Below are 16,677 nucleotides of genomic sequence, written 5' to 3'. Positions count from 1 at the left end.
TTAAAGCAATGTGAAAAGCCCAGTAAACAGGAAAGTTGCCAATTTGCTTTAATTATCACAACGAACACGCTTATGTAATGGATCAGTAATGTGGTATAATAAGGGTAAAATTCTGGTACATTTAATTGGAGTGTTGCTAGCTAAAAACAACATTAAGTACATTTAGAGAAACTAAAGGAAACTCAAGGAAAGACACATACTGTACAAAGATTTTACAGCGTAGTGAAAAAATATACCTTCATAAATGTGTTGAGCTTACCTCCCATGGGATGACTGTGGATCCATTAACTTAATGTGCTGTCATCCTAATGTTCTCTCAAAGCATTGTGCCATTGCCACCATGACCTGTTATCAGGCAGCCCTGAAATAGTTCAGGTAGTCTCAGACTGTACTCTAGCATCCACTGCATCAATGCAAACTGAGTTTGAAAAGAATTACGAGGGTCATATTTCTAGGGTTACATTTGATCTGGGCATGCTCAGCCCATGACAGATGTTACCTGAGAACACCAGGCTAGACTGCCTACTTGGAAACACAGCTAAAATGTACAAGCACTTTGTAACGCAACTTTAATGAAATATACTCAAAGGCACATTAATACCAATTCAGGACTGCTTTATAACTTGCTGAAATAAATAGCACATGACATTGGTTATATGTAAGCACTTAAAGAAGGACAATTATGCAATTTTTTTTTTTTTAGCAGTTTAATATCTGGTGAAAAGTATGGTGAGCCACCTTTAACATTGTTAGGAGTAACATGTCATCTTGTGATGGTTCCAAACGCATGCATTATTGATTGTGAAATATCAGTTATATATCACTTCAGTCCCCTCTCCTTATGGAATCCTGTGTAGAGAGGCTGACTGAACTAGAGAGTTTGCTTGTTCATGTCCAAGTTATTGTTCATTGCTACAAACTATCTATCAATGATCAAGTCAAACTTCATCATTAGACTGTTTGTCCGTTCCTGTCAAAAGCTCAACACGGTATTAACACGTGTTACTTATTTTACAAATGATTCATGAATCAGCTGAGTGCTGATCTTCGCAAGGACTCTTATTGGATGAACTGAGGAACGTTCGGGCCACTTTGTATAGGTTTCCAGTAAACTGAGTCCCCACATACAGATCAGCTGAAGTTTTGCTGCCATATAAATTGTAATCCTCTTTATATCTTTTTAATGATGAGGGCAGTTTATAGTACATTAAGCAATTAGCAGCTGTTTAAGTTAGTGATTATATAGACGATATTTTATTGTTAAAAAACATAGGGGATAAGAGGTATGTTTGACAGTGTGCTGTGGGTTTTTACAAGTGTATACTGATTTGCTGCCTGTACTGTATAATTTCCCCTGTGCAGCAGTTTATAGATTGTATTTTTTTTTATCTGTGTCTTGTATTCTCAGGTTATGTAGGTACTTTTATTTTTTAATTTTTCTAATGTATTAAAAATGGCCCTTACGTTATGTATAATGTGGCTTGTATATAATTTTTACAATAGTCAGAAAAAAAGGATTGAAAATAAGCAGTAAAATGTTTGTAAACAGCGCATACTGTACTTCAAGTTTGTACTGACTCCTTTTTCAACAGGGTATGTAACTGATCCCATGAGCACCATGCAATTCCATTCCTGCAGCAGTAATGGTAGCTTTGAGGACAGCAACTGACTTTCCAGCAAGAAAGCTGGTAACATTTTGGAAGGCTTTCATTGATCTTTTCAGCGTGATGCTTACTCTGAATAGCATGGTCAATAAAACTGTCAATCTGGTGGGAGCCAAAGGAAGTGTATTTCAATTATTTTTATGTTGTAGGGTTGTTAAAAAAGTAAAAGTAAAAAAAAAAGTTATTGATTGTTTTTATTGAACACAAATTTTATAAGCAATCAACAAAGTATGCAATACAATAAACTGCATTCAGTTTCTTCAAAAAACAAACACAAAAACAATACTTAAGCTTGAGAAATATATACATAGTGTGTGTGTGTATATATAAGCCATGCACACACTATGTGCATGCATGGCTTATACTTTGTCCCACTATTAAAAAAAGTCATCCAAAATAGCAGCAGCAGCATTTTAATGAACGTATTGTACCTTTAGTACTGAACAACTGAGTAATCAAAAATGAAACAGTCTGCACAATAAAGTACAATAAAGGACATCAATTATGAAAGTATACAGCTAGTAGAATGCAAATGTTTCTTTATGTTTTCAGTATTTATCCCATGTTTTGAAAGGGCTTGTTTCAGATACCAAACTGACACTGGAAACAAAACAAAAGTGACACAAAATGTCTGCAATACACATTTATATTCAAGTAGTCAGAATTGCAATCCTAACAAAGGAAAATTAAAAACACACACAAAAAAAATAAAAAATCGTTCCGCAATAATAACTGACAGTTATTATAAATATGGAGGTAACATAATGTGATTGTATGTATGGCCTGCTGAAAAATGTGTTCTTATGATTCAAATACATTTAAACATATGTACTATGAAAAAATACTTGTAACCAAACACATATACACACACACACACACACACACACATACATATATATATATATATATATATATATATATATATATATATATATATATATATATATATATATATATATATAATTGTGTTGTTTTTTTCCCAGTAAATATAGAAATGAATAAATGCATATTCATATATTACTATTTTAAGGTTGATCAATAAATACATTAACAGTATCTATTAGAAACACTGTTTTTGCAAACGGGTTACTGTTACAAAGGAAACGGGAATAATTAACCTCAATTACATTCAGAAAGTTAGGTAACCACTCGTCAAAGTTTCTAAGGCAGAATATTGCACAATAAATGCACATTATTTACTTGTTTTGGTAATAAAAAATTGAATACTCCAGCCTTCAGTAAACAATTCAAACATATAAAAATACATTACTCTTATTAAGTTGTAGAGCCTGTAGATTAAGGGCATAAGTGCACATCATTGAGTGTATTTGTCTCTGAATACTACAGGTAAAAAGTGCTATTTAGTGCAAAATATTTATTAAAAAAATAAAACTGGAAGCTTTGACCTTCCTGCAATTTTAAAGAAAAGGGCAAAAATCTCTAATTCAAGTTTTTCATTCGGTTTCACTCTTGATCAAGTCACAACAAACAAAACATTTTTTCCCCCACAGCACAATCACAAATAAATGTGATCATTAAACTACGTTGTTGTATTTCAGATCGGTACAGTATTACATGGCTGCAGTGAGGTATTGATTGATTCATACTAATAGTTTCCAATGTCCAGTATGAGTCAAGCTGTACAGAGGAATTTCAACTTTCAAGGATCGTATTCCATGCAGTCTTAATAGGTTTGATAAGGGTTAAAGAAATACTTAACACTAATGGTATAAAATGGCTACAAATTGAACATCTTAGATTTAAAAAAATGAAATAGCAACTTTTACATTTATAGAACCTACGTACAATATCCAACTATTCGGAGGTAAACATTTTGGTGTCAGGTAATAAATGTGTTCATAATCACGGACACTTTTACACTCAGATGTGACAACTTCATTTTAAGCCTCCGACTTATTTACTGCTTTCAAACCATCTTACTGTACACATTTCATAGCCACTTTGTGTTTCAGAAAATAAATGAAAATAAGTACATTTAAATGTTTGGTTCAGCTGAACATTTTTAAAAATTGGTCAAAGTTGTTTGAGCATTAATAATCCATATTGTATTATATTGTATTATAGCATTACTAATCCAGTATTGTGCTTGAAGAATACACCAAACCTTCCTCTGTGTCTCAGTCAGAAAACAACTCTTGTTAATCAACCTATGGAACAAAAACAAATCAATAAACAAAAAGGCACCACGAAATTCAAAATAGAACAGTAAACGTTTTTTTTTTTTTTTTCTGGCACATTTCAGCACCCACACACTTTTCTTTGAAATAAAAAATAACATGATTCATTATTACTATTAACAGATGATAACTGAATATTTTTAAGCAATAATGGACTTCAAGTATACAATAATTGCAATTATTACCTTGTGCCTGTAGTGGGAGATTTCAGAGGGTTTTATATTACTCCTTTTCTAGGGCATACCTGTCCATCTTGTTTTCTTCCCTTTTTAAGTTATTGTCAGATTCCAGAGATGTGTTTATTTCTTCTACAGATGTTTCATAATCCACAATCCCAGGCTTTTTGGTCTCAAAACCATTTTGTATTTTTCCAGTAGACTGTTCTTTGACGTCCCCGGATTTTATATTTTCTACTTTAGTCTCTGATTCAGATTCATGTTGTTCTGCCTCTTTTAGTTTACAGTCATAATCTGCCTCAGCTTCGGTCTCTTTCACTTTAGCTTCAGCTGCTTCAGCTCCAGACTCCACACTTTCTGTATTATCCACATTCTCTGTCTTTCCTTCTTTAGTCCCAGATTTAAACGTATTCACTGCCTTATCATCTGAATCAGCCACTATGTTAGCCTTAGTGACTATTTCTGGGTCTGCCTTTGCTTCTTTAACATCTGCCTCTTCTGCCTTAGCCTCAGATGATGCCTCTGTGTGCTTATCTGACTCTACTGCTTCTATAGCCTCAGCCGTTTCTACTTTTACCTCAGACAGTGCCATTTCTTCTTTAGCCAATGTCTCTCTCTCTTTTACTTCATCATCTGGCTCTGGCACTAATGTTTTAGCTGCAGGCTGTGCTTCTGGTGCTTTACAATCTGCCTCTTCTACTTTAACATACAGCTCTTTTGCTATCGCCTCAGGCTCCCCTTCTTCTGCCTTAGCCTCATCCTTTTCTATTGTAGCCTCAGACTTTGCCTTTTCAACTTTAGCATCAGCTTCTTCTACTTTAGCATCGGTTTCAACCTCTTCTACTTTATCGTTAGTATCAGCCTCTTCTACTTTATCGTTAATATCAGCCTCTTCTACTGTAGCACCAGTTTCAGTCCCTTCTACTTTAGCATCAGTTTCAGTCTCTTCTACTTTAACATCAGTTTCAGCCTCTTCTACTTTATCATTGGTATCAGCCTCTTTTACTTTAGTATCAGTTTCAATCTCTTCTCCTTTATCATTAGTATCAGCCTCTTCTATTTTAGCACTGGTTTCAGCCTCTCCTACTTTAGCATCACTTTCAGCCTCTTCTACTTTAGCATCGTTTGCAGCCTCTTCTACTTTATCATTAGCATCTGCCTCTTCTACTTTAGCATGACTTTCAGCCTCTTCTACTTTAGCATCAGTTTCAGTCTCTTCTACTTTAGCATTAGTTTCAATGTTTTCTACTTTACCATCGGTTTCAGCCTCTTCTACTTTGGCACCAGTTTCAGCCTCTTCTACTTTAGCATCAGTTTCAGCCTCTTCTACTTTAGCATTAGTTTCAATCTTTTCTACTTTACCACTGGGTTCAGCCTCTTCTACTTTAGCATCAGCTTCAGTCTCTTCGACTTTAGCATTAGTTTCAATCTCTTCTACTTTATCATCACTTTCAGCCTCTTCTACTTTAGTATCAGTTTCAATCTCTTCTACTTTATCATTAGTATCAGCCTCTTCTACTTTATCACCACTTTCAGCCTCTTCTACTTTAGCACTGGTTTCAGCCTCTTCTACTTTATCACCACTTTCAGCCTCTTCTACTTTAGCATTGGTTTCAGCCTCTCCTACTTTAGCATCGGTTTCAGCCTCTTCTACTTTAGCATCAGTTTCAGCCTCTTCTACTTTAGCATCGGTTTCAGCCTCTTCTACTTTAGCATCACTTTTAGCCTCTTCTACTTTACCATCGGTTTCAGCCTCTCCTATTTTAGCATCAGTTTCAGTCTCTTCTACTTTACCATTGGTTTCAGCCTCTTCTACTTTAGCATGGTTTTCAGCCTCTTCTACTTTATCACCACTTTCAGCCTCTTCTACTTTAGCAATGGTTTCAACCGCTTCTACTTTATCACCACTTTCAGCCTCTTCTACTTTAGCAATGGTTTCAACCTCTTCTACTTTAGCATCACTTTCAGCCTTTTCTACTTTAGCAATGGTTTCAACCTCTTCTACTTTAGCATCACTTTCAGCCTCTTCTACTTTATCACCACTTTCAGCCTCTTCTACTTTAGCATCAGTTTCAGCCTCTCCTACTTTAGCATCACTTTCAGCCTCTTCTACTTTAGCATCGTTTGCAGCCTCTTCTACTTTATCATTAGCATCTGCCTCTTCTACTTTAGCATGACTTTCAGCCTCTTCTACTTTAGCATCAGTTTCAGTCTCTTCTACTTTAGCATTAGTTTCAATGTTTTCTACTTTACCATCGGTTTCAGCCTCTTCTACTTTAGCACTGGTTTCAACCTCTTCTACTTTAGCATCACTTTTAGCCTCTTCTACTTTAGCATCGGTTTCAGTCTCTTCTACTTTACCATCGGTTTCAGCCTCTTTTACTTTAGCATCACTTTTAGTCTCTTCTACTTTAGCATCACTTTCAACCTCTTCTACTTTAGCATCACTTTTAGCCTCTTCTACTTTAGCATCAGTTTCAGCCTCTCCTACTTTAGCATTGGTTTCAGCCTCTTCTTCTTTACCATCGGTTTCAGCCTCTTCTTCTTTAGCATCACTTTTAGTCTCTTCTACTTTAGCATCACTTTTAGCCTCTTCTACTTTAGCATTGGTTTCAGTCTCTTCTACTTTACCATCGGTTTCAGCCTCTTCTACTTTAGCATCACTTTTAGTCTCTTCTACTTTAGCATCACTTTTAGCCTCTTCTACTTTAGCATCGGTTTCAGCCTCTTCTACTTTAGCATCACTTTCAACCTCTTCTATTTTAGCATCACTTTCAACCTCTTCTACTTTAGCATCACTTTTAGCCTCTTCTACTTTAGCATCGGTTTCAGCCTCTTCTTCTTTACTATTGGTTTCAGCCTCTTCTGCTTTAGCATCACTTTCAACCTCTTCTACTTTAGCATCACTTTTAGCCTCATCTACTTTAGCATCAGTTTTAGACTTTTCTACAGGTTTTAGTTCTTCCTTTACTGCTATAGCTTTAATTTCCTCTGCTTTTACCCCAGACTCAATTTCTTCTATTTTAGTCTCAGGCATATGCTCTGCCTCTCCTACTTTATCCTTAACCTCGTCTGCTTTAGCATCAGTGTCTCCCTTTGCTACATTAGTCTCACTCCCTCCCTCTTGTACCTTGAGCACAGCCTCTGCATTTTCTACTTGAGTCTCATGCTCTGACTCTACCTTTACCATTGTTTCTAGTTTTGTCGCTTGTGCTTCAGATTCTGCCTTCGCTATTTTAGGCTTAGATTTTGCCTCTTCTGTTTTGATATCTACACCAGCTCCTGTATCTTCAACCAGATGTATCTCAGATTTAGTTTTTATCTCTTGTACTTTAATCTCAGAGATAATATCTTCTGTATCTTTTACATTAGCCTCAGATGCTTCCTCTTTTGCCTTAGCCTGGGGCACTGCTTCTCTTGCTTTACCTTCAGTCCCCACCTCTTCAGCCTTAGACTCACTTTTAGCTTCTTCTGCTTTAATTTCCATCTCTGTTACTTTATCTCCAGGTGCTACTTCTCCTGCCTTTATCTCTGGAATGACCTCTCCTACCTCTTCTGCTCTTTTAACACCTGCCTCTTCTACTTTAGCTCCAGACTCTGTCTCTTCTGCCTTAGCCTCAGGCTGTACCTCCACTGTCATAGTCTCAGGCCCTGCCTCCCCTACCTTAGCCTCAGTCTCTGACTCTACTACTTCAGCCTCAGTCTTTTCCGACTCAGCCTTAGGCTCTTTATACACAGATTCTGCATCCATTACCTTTGCCTCAGGCTGTGTCTCTTCTGCCTGACCCTCAGATTCTTCCTCTGCTATTTTAGTCTCAGTTTCTTTTGTCTGAGCTTCAGGCTTATCCTCCACTGTCTTGGCCTCAAATCCTGTCTTTTCTGTCTTCGCCTCCTCTGTCTTACTCTCAGGATCTTTCTCTACTGCTTTAGTCTCAGTTTCTTCTATCTTAGCATCAGGCTCTTCCTTCAGTGTCTCAGTGTATGCCTCTGCCTCTTCTGTCTTAGACTCTGCCTCTGCTTCTGTGTTAGCCTTAGATTCTGTCTCCACTGTCTTAGACTTAGACTCTGGCTCCACTATTTTAGCCTCAAGCTCTGTCTCCACTGTCTTAGCCTCAGGCTCTGCTTCCAATGTATTAGCCTCAGGCTCCATTTCTATCTTACCCTCAGGCTCAGTCTGTTCTGTCTTACCTTCAGGCTCAGTCTGTTCTGTCTTAACCTCAGGCTCAGTCTGTTCTGTCTTACCTTCAGGCTCAGTCTGTTCTGTCTTAGCCTCAGGCTCAGTCTGTTCTGTCTTACCTTCAGGCTCAGTCTGTTCTGTCTTACCTTCAGGCTCAGTCTGTTCTGTCTTACCCTCAGGCTCAGTCTGTTCTGTCTTAACCTCAGGCTCAGTCTGTTCTGTCTTAACCTCAGGCTCAGTCTGTTCTGTCTTAACCTCAGGCTCAGTCTGTTCTGTCTTACCCTCATGCTCAGTCTGTTCTGCCTTAGCCTCAGGCTCAGTCTGTTCTGTCTTAACCTCAGGCTCAGTCTGTTCTGTCTTAGCCTCAGGCTCAGTCTGTTCTGTCTTAACCTCAGGCTCAGTCTGTTCTGTCTTAACCTCATGCTCTTTCTTTTCTGTCTTAACCTCAGGCTCAGTCTGTTCTGTCTTAGCCTCAGGCTCAGTCTGTTCTGTCTTAACCTCATGCTCTTTCTTTTCTGTCTTAACCTCAGGCTCAGTCTGTTCTGTCTTAACCTCAGGCTCAGTCTGTTCTGTCTTACCTTCAGGCTCAGTCTGTTCTGTCTTAACCTCAGGCTCAGTCTGTTCTGTCTTAACCTCAGGCTCAGTCTGTTCTGTCTGAGTCTCATGCTCTTTCTTTTCTGTCTTACCTTCAGGCTCAGTCTGCTCTGTCTTAGCCTCAGGCTCAGTCTGTTCTGTCTTAACCTCAGGCTCAGTCTGTTCTGTCTTAACCTCAGGCTCAGTCTGTTCTGTCTTAACCTCATGCTCTTTCTTTTCTGTCTTACCTTCAGGCTCAGTCTGTTCTGTCTTAGCCTCAGGCTCAGTCTGTTCTGTCTTAACCTCAGGCTCAGTCTGTTCTGTCTTAACCTCAGGCTCAGTCTGTTCTGTCTGAGTCTCATGCTCTTTCTTTTCTGTCTTACCTTCAGGCTCAGTCTGTTCTGTCTTAGCCTCAGGCTGTGCCTCCACTGCCTTAGTCTCATGCTCTTTTTTTTCTGTCTTAACCTCAGGCTCAGTCTGTTCTGTCTTAACCTCAGGCTCAGTCTGTTCTGTCTTAGTGTCACTGTCTACTTCATATATGTTAGCCTCTGCCTCTGTCTCTTCTGCCTTTGTCTCAGGCTCTACATTAGCCCCTGACTCACCTAGTTTAACTTCAGTCTCAGTCTTATCTATTTTAGCTTTGGGATCGGTCTCTTCTGCCTTATTCTCCTCATCATGATTATCTCCTACAGATTGCGTTGCTTTCTGAGCTTCTTCTGGGGATTCATCTTCTTTCATTTCAGTGTCTTTAGCCAATTCAGTTTGATCCTCTTTAACAAGTGCTTCATCAGGGTTTACTGCTGATTCTTCTTGATTTTTCATCTGCATTAATGAAAAGGCTACTGCATCTTCCGCTTCATTATCTGGAACAAAATGTGAACAATCAGCTCTGGCAGTAGTTTTGTTCATTTACATAAGACACACAAATTGATCTGTAACTAGCCAATACTTCTGCTTAACTTCAGCTTAAATTCTGCGTGTTAACATTTTTTTTATTACAGTATGCAAGGTCACTATAAGCAGTATACAAATATGTAAGCTATAACCCAAGATGGGGTACTTCTCAAGCAACGATTTTGTATCGCGTTCAGTGATAGGCTTCTTCGCTCAAATTTAGACATAATTTCGGCAAGGAAATGTATTCCAACTGGTTCACAGGAGTACCAGTAGGGTATGTTGCTCAGGCTTTGCTTAGGGGCTTTCAGTGTGTGCAGGGAAAATGCTGCTACATATGCTACATATATATGTGTGTGTGTGTTTTAAGTTGTCCACCCTTCAACCGGTGTTGTCAGGCTTTGCAAACATGAAACCCTGCAAGTTTTCATTGTTAGGATCAGCCACTTGTTTTGTCCTAGTTTTATGCTTATGACTGACAGAAAGACATTATGCTGTTTAAGCACTGTTAAAAAATATTTTCAGTCCCGCTCTCAACATTAAAAAACTAGAGACTGTGTACTGGTTGCCAATTGTACTTCTTACACTGGTATAAAATTCCCTCAGAATGCTCTTGAATTTTTCGGGAATTATTTCTTTAATATTGTCCATATTTTTTCATTAAGCGTCTTTAGAGGCATTAACAGCCAATGTTGTAGTTTTTTTGTGCGTTTTTTTTGTCTGTTTTTTTATTTCTTTTGTCTGTGCCTCATTTCTTAAATAATTGACAGTTGCTGTAGTACAGGTGGACTGCTGTCTTCACTGAGAAATTTGGTGCTGTACCATTTATCTCCCAAATATATCAATGAAAAATTGGTGGTATGTCACTCATTTTGTGGCAGTGGTTTGATATTAATAAATGGCAGTTTGTGATGGCATTTTAAAATGTTGTGGTGTGTAGTGATTCACACTGTGCGAAGCGTCTCATTAGCATGTAAGCTGTGTGTATACACAATTTTCCAGCAGTCACGTGATGCAGTTTAACCAGTCAAGGGTTGTGATTTTCCCAAGCCGTTGTATAAAGTAATTTATTGTATTGCAAAGTAGTTAAGGCCTTTATTAAAGTGAAGGTAAATTGTCAAGACCATCTTTTTACTTTGCAACAGATTTTCATTCGGACCTGTGCAAGTTTGCAAGTTATAGGTTTAATTTTTTAACTAGAACAGGGAACATAAGCCAATACTCATGGCTCTTAAGGTCAGTGGTACACATTTTGTTTTATAAAATAAAAACGCACACATGCTTCTCTTTCATTTTCTGTCTACAAGGCATAGTCTCATTACCTTAAAATCAGTATTCTCTACTTTTTTATTTTTAAAAACAAGATAATCTTGAGCTTAAAAGTAGACACCATACCAATATGTATTATATATGATTTTCTTGCTTGTCTTGTCGTTTCATCATCCTCATCAGTGCTGGAATCACTTGGTTCTGGTTCAGAACTGCAACGTGCCTCGTTTATTATAGCATCAGCAATTTTCTCCTTTACTGATTTGGCTTTTTACAAAATGCAGCGAAAATAAAAAACAAAGAGCAGACAGACGCATCAAAAATATTAAAAGAGAATACTACAGGCTGACACATTATCTGCTAACAATTATGGATAACATTCAAGTAGTTTTCATGCAGGGGTAAATCCACAAACTGAAAAAAACCACAACTAGAAGCCAGAAAAGTCTTTTTTTTTTATGTACTCTTTTGTTGCTAATGCAAATGTTATAAATGCTGTTTTATAAATTAGTGAGCAAAACAAACATTCAAAATGGGATACCATAATTTTGTTATTCTGACTATCTATGTTTCTCATGTAACCACCCCGGGCGCTATCTTTAGTAAATATTTAGTGCTTGGCTTTCAAAATCAAGACCTTCTTCAGCTATTACTTTAGTTTGTTATGGTTTTTCATTTTGTTTAGTGATGGGAAATAACCACTTGCACACAATCATGAAAGAAGTTTAAATTAGTTTTGGTCAGTTTACATTTATTATTTGTTCAAAATAAGAATCCCATAAATGAATTAAATATACATTTTGTAAAAAAAAAAATCAAAAAAAAAAATCATGTAAACACAATTTATAAACTTCTTCAGAATTATTATTATTTTTTTTTTTAATTAAACCAGCTTTGATGTTGTAAAAAAAGTGTTATTATAGACAACAATAATCCTAGGAATGTACATAATTTGAAAGCTCATTCGTTTAGATAACATTACAGGGATATTGAGTTTTGAGTAATGTATGTATGTAGCGTATGTAATGCTTCATAAATGTGTCCCTCAGTGAAAAATCCATAGAAAATATAGTTTAACTTTATTTATATATTATAACAATCCACAATTTTGACTCTTCTAGGTATATGCTTTACTGTGTATTACTAGTGGGCATGAATACTAATGTCATTTTTTGTTTGTTTGTTTGTTTTTGGGCCATAATTGGCTTATTTTGAATTTGAGTTGTACACAGAAATACATGACTTATAGAACTGAAAGCCCAAGTCTCCCACAGCAAACAGCAAAGAGTGAAATTATAAAGCAGTAACATCAAAACAAAATAGACATGATTTTTACATAACATATTATGATAATTTAGATACACACATTCAATCTTCGACAAATTAGTGGGAACATATTTTACATGCATAAGAAAAATTAAAATCAATTTACAAAACAAACGGCACACAGTAAAGAAAAAAAAAAAATCTTAAAAGCCAGGTCACATGCAAGAGTCACACAGCTCTCATGAGCCAGTCTACTTACCACTACCCTGTTTTTCAGCTTCAGCAGGTTCAGCAAAAACAGCTGTCTCGGTTTGCGCCTCTGGTTTTGAATCTGTAATGCCACCCTTGTCTTTTGCACTCTCTGGCCGATACATGCTGTCTGTTTGTTCAACAGCTTCATTTCTTTCAGAAACAGTGAGCCCAGCACTCTCCCTTGGTACCTCACCAGTTTGTTGGTACTCTGCAGAAACCTGATCGTTGGTTTCTATATTCTCAGCACCCTCGATTTGTTTCGCCTCTTCGTGGGTATGTTGTTCTTTGTCATTGTCAGATACAGCCTGCTCATTTTTTACCTCGTCCTCCACGTCATTTGCTGACTCCGATACACTTCTTGGTTCAGTATTGAGTACTTTGATTTCTTCTTTTTTCACATCATCTTTTCCCCCTTCACTGTCACTTTCTGAATCTTTTCTGCTGCTGCTTGAAGAATACAAGCTACTAGATGAGTCAGATGGCCTTGCTCTCCTGCCACCTATGTAAATAATACATACTTTTTTTTTTTTTTTTTTTAACATTTGTCAACATTCATTAAAACTCTGAACAGAACTGAGCAGAATAAATAAAAATAAAATTTGAAGGACTGTGTCAGGCAATGTTTATAATTTATCTATACTTATCAGTACTTACAATGAAAAGATAACTAGAGACTTGGATAGTAAGACACTGATTACTTCTACAGTTCATCTTCTCGGGTCAGATTAAGAAAAAGGCCCTACAGAAGGACATCCCTTCCTTTTAGTTTATGTGCAAGCCAAAAAAATAAAACGGAACAGGAAATAATTTTGCAATGACTCCACTAGTACAGGTGCTTTGTACTTTCTACAGGTTTCTGAAGGATTCATTACTGAAATTATACAGGGACGTTTTCAAATCTAAGGGTTACTTAAATATATCAAAGAATGGTAATCTACCTTGTTTGCTATCCTCCACCTCACTGTCAGAGTAGCTGGCTCTATCATCATCACTGCCAGAATGGTGCTTCTGTTTCTCTTTATATTCGCTCTCCCTTGTATCAGAATTACCCCTTTCATCATCAGAGGGGGCTGGTGACCTTCCATTCATGTCAGCCTCTTCTCTGTTCTCTTCTTTTGCATCAGGCTTCGCTTCATCTACTTCAAAATCGTCATCATATTCTGAAAGCAACATGTTATTAATTAGCTGACAGCAGAATACAATTTGCTTGCCTTTTTTGGACAGTTGTTGAATGATTTTGTTGTCTCTTAAGTCTCTCCTTTCTGAGGTTTGTCAGTCTACCCTGTGTAACATCCCATGGAGGGCATGTGGCTGAGGTAATTTCTTACAAAATGTTTGGTGCTTATTGTTTTTCTCAAGAGAACTTGCATTAATCTTGCGTTACCATTCACTATGTAATATAATAATAATAATAATAATAATAATAATAATAATAATAACAACAACAATATTACTGAGCTCTGACTTAGATTAACTGGAACATGAAAAATGACTTTTTCGTACCATCCTTTAATTTTTCATCGTCATTAACTTCAGGTATCTCAATCTCTTTGGGTTCTAATTCCATCTGATTTTCCTCCTCTACATCATATTCACTGTGCGGAGATCTCAAGGAGAAATTTGATATGCTCTCTTCTTTAGGCATCTCTTCCTCACTGCAGCTCTTGTCTTCTTTACCCCGATCTCTAGTCGACTCCTCTTTTTCTACTTCTTTTTTTATCCGTTTTGGCGGAGGGGTGGGTTTCTTATCTAAACCCACAGCAATGATACATCTGAAGACAAAAATACAGAGGTGCACATATATAGTACAATACATAGTATATTACGGCAGGTACAAAATACATAGAAGGGAGATTTATACAGTGCAGATGTTGACCTGTTGTTGAAATGAACCTAAATAATTGATATATAATTAAAACTTTTGTAACAGTAATTATTGTATTTTTTTTTTTTTTTTTTTGTAAAACAATTGGTACAGAACCTCAATATAAAGATGAATAGCATTTTTTTTGGCATAGTAATTTATGTTTTAATAAAGAGTACATACTGTATAGTTCTACTGATCACACTTTTGGAAATTCTTACCTGTAGCAAGGGGAAGCTCCTTCGACACTGGCAATGCCAAAGTGCCCATGTTTTCCTCCCAATCTAGCGCCTTTACGATGTTTAAACTCGCAGCAGGAACTGAGCCGATCAACTTGCATTGAATTCAGGAAAAAGGTAAGACTGAAAGGAAAACCATGGTGGCGTCTGGAGACAAACTGAAAAGTTTCTGCAACATAAAAAGAAACTCTGTATTGTACCTCAAATAATTTTGTAGATTGTTATGCTCATCTGTATAACAAGGCCATGTCAAGAGCTATCAAAGTATGGGGCAATTTGCATTATCTTGTTCTAATGTTTAATATATAACCATACTGCACATAGTAATGGGCAGCTTGGAACACATCAGGGTAGAGTCAGCAAGGGCAGCTGTATTTAGATGTGACTCTGTTGAGATGATTAAATAAACTCCAGTGAGTAAAGACACTATAGCTACAATACATAAACAACTCTGTTCAGTTTATTTGTTTCTGGTGAAGCTTGATTTAAGTAACACTAATGCTACTGACCTCCTTCTGCGAGTGCTCCTTTGTAAACACAGAGATTTTCTCCACCACAGTGCTGCTGGTAAACTTTAACTTCATCTCTAAAGTCCGTATCATCATGAGACAAATGAACACTCTTTCCGAAATACACCATGGTGACAGCAACGTTACTGTGCACAGATGTCTTGTGGAATTTAGCAGAATCCTGCACAGAAAATAAGTAGATTCAGAAATGTCACAAATCATGTATTTATTTTTTTTTTACTTTGTTATCTCTTCTTTCAAATGCATTACCTGACCCTCAGTTTGCAATCAAATGAAACAAAATCAGTAGTATTGTAGTACCATATACTGTTTTATGCTGATATCATTATTGTTTACCTTCGTTTCTTCAATTCCATTTGGTGCAGTTGTAGGTCGTAGTCTTCTACCCCTTCTCGTTCCATTTGAGGTTCCTTTAAAGTTTCTGTCCCTTTTTTGGGGGGGAGGTGGAACTGGAGTTACATAATTGTTAATAACTGGAAGTCGGTAAGGGGAGATTCCACTGGCAAAATCTGTCACGGCAATATGCCTCCTTGCATCTCTGTCAAGCTGTAAAATAACAACGGTACAGATATTTTTTAAAAACTAACTGAACCCCTATCCATTATCTTCTGATGTTTTAAATCGCAAGTAAAATGTATACAGTGCTCCCTTTGCCATATGACTTACTTAAAAAAACAAAACCAAGAAAAAAAAGAGGAAATTAATGAGTGAATGGTCTTTGCATTGTATTACAGTGCATATACATTTACTGTCACCATGGCCTGACTGTGAATTACTGAATCAATGCACTGTATTTCTTATTCTACTGCCTCACGATTACATCATCAAGCTTCAAAGGTAAGGCAATACTGAATCTATCATTCATCCTGAACCTAAACATGCTCTGAGGGTAAAAACATGCAAGCTTTAAGAGCTCATTCACTCTGAATAAATCCATGAATTAAATGAAATGTAAAACAAGGCATCTTAGTAACAAGCTTCTAACCGAATAGATTAAATGGTGTTCTGTCTTCTCACTGTGGCCCTTCTGTCTGGAGCCTGGAAATGTCCTTCTGGCAGGTGCTGCAGTGCCATTGCTCTGTATGGGCTGCAAGCGAACAGGCCTTTGTATTTTTCCAGGTGCAGTGCACGGTCGAGAGGAAGTAGACTTCTATTTGAAAAAAAAAAAAAATTCCTGCAATTCACAGCTTAATAGGGCTAATAAAAAATACATGGCCAATACAATTCTGTAATAACTTGCAAAGCATGCAAAGCAAAATGTAGCTGACCACAAACACACAATGTGTTCTGTCAGCATACAGATATTTGCAATCTGAAATGACAAATGTGCAAGGAACTTGAAGTCAATTATACTTATGGCTTAATTTGTATTATGCATGTATAATATTTCAGCTATAAGCCTGAAATGTGTTCCTGCTATACAGCATAACAGATTATAAGGTAACACGTATAATAAAGCCAACACTTTTGTCTACTTGACTTACTGTTTTACCAATTACATAGGTAGGTCAAATTTATTTCCTGCTTTCCAATGAAAGTTACTCTGCATGCTGTATATACAAAATATACCACAGC

General features: G+C 36.9%; 1 protein-coding gene across 3 annotated transcripts in view; it reads right to left on the bottom strand.

Moving 5' to 3' along the window:
• Positions 1-2,652: 2,652 nt before the first annotated feature.
• LOC121326810 (glutamate-rich protein 3-like) overlaps positions 2,653-16,677 on the bottom strand; it is a 21,870-nt gene continuing 7,845 nt past the window's right edge. The window contains exons 6-16 of one of the 3 annotated variants that reach the window (XM_041270330.1): positions 16,088-16,252; positions 15,439-15,648; positions 15,082-15,262; positions 14,555-14,741; positions 13,973-14,241; positions 13,408-13,629; positions 12,477-12,968; positions 11,078-11,218; positions 9,254-9,651; positions 4,048-9,199; positions 2,653-3,832 (exon numbers count right to left, since the gene is read on the bottom strand). In XM_041270330.1, coding sequence (XP_041126264.1) covers positions 4,085-9,199; positions 9,254-9,651; positions 11,078-11,218; positions 12,477-12,968; positions 13,408-13,629; positions 13,973-14,241; positions 14,555-14,741; positions 15,082-15,262; positions 15,439-15,648; positions 16,088-16,252 — 7,380 coding nt within the window. In that variant the 3' untranslated portion in view covers positions 2,653-3,832; positions 4,048-4,084. Of the gene's footprint in view, positions 3,833-4,047; positions 9,652-11,077; positions 11,219-12,476; positions 12,969-13,407; positions 13,630-13,972; positions 14,242-14,554; positions 14,742-15,081; positions 15,263-15,438; positions 15,649-16,087; positions 16,253-16,677 lie in introns of all 3 variants that reach the window. The other 2 variants (XM_041270331.1, XM_041270329.1) reach the window with 2 other exon arrangements.

This window comes from Polyodon spathula, chromosome 14 (genome assembly GCF_017654505.1).
Source record: "Polyodon spathula isolate WHYD16114869_AA chromosome 14, ASM1765450v1, whole genome shotgun sequence".
Classification (NCBI taxonomy): domain Eukaryota; kingdom Metazoa; phylum Chordata; class Actinopteri; order Acipenseriformes; family Polyodontidae; genus Polyodon; species Polyodon spathula.
This window is presented reverse-complemented; position numbering and strand designations above follow the sequence as displayed.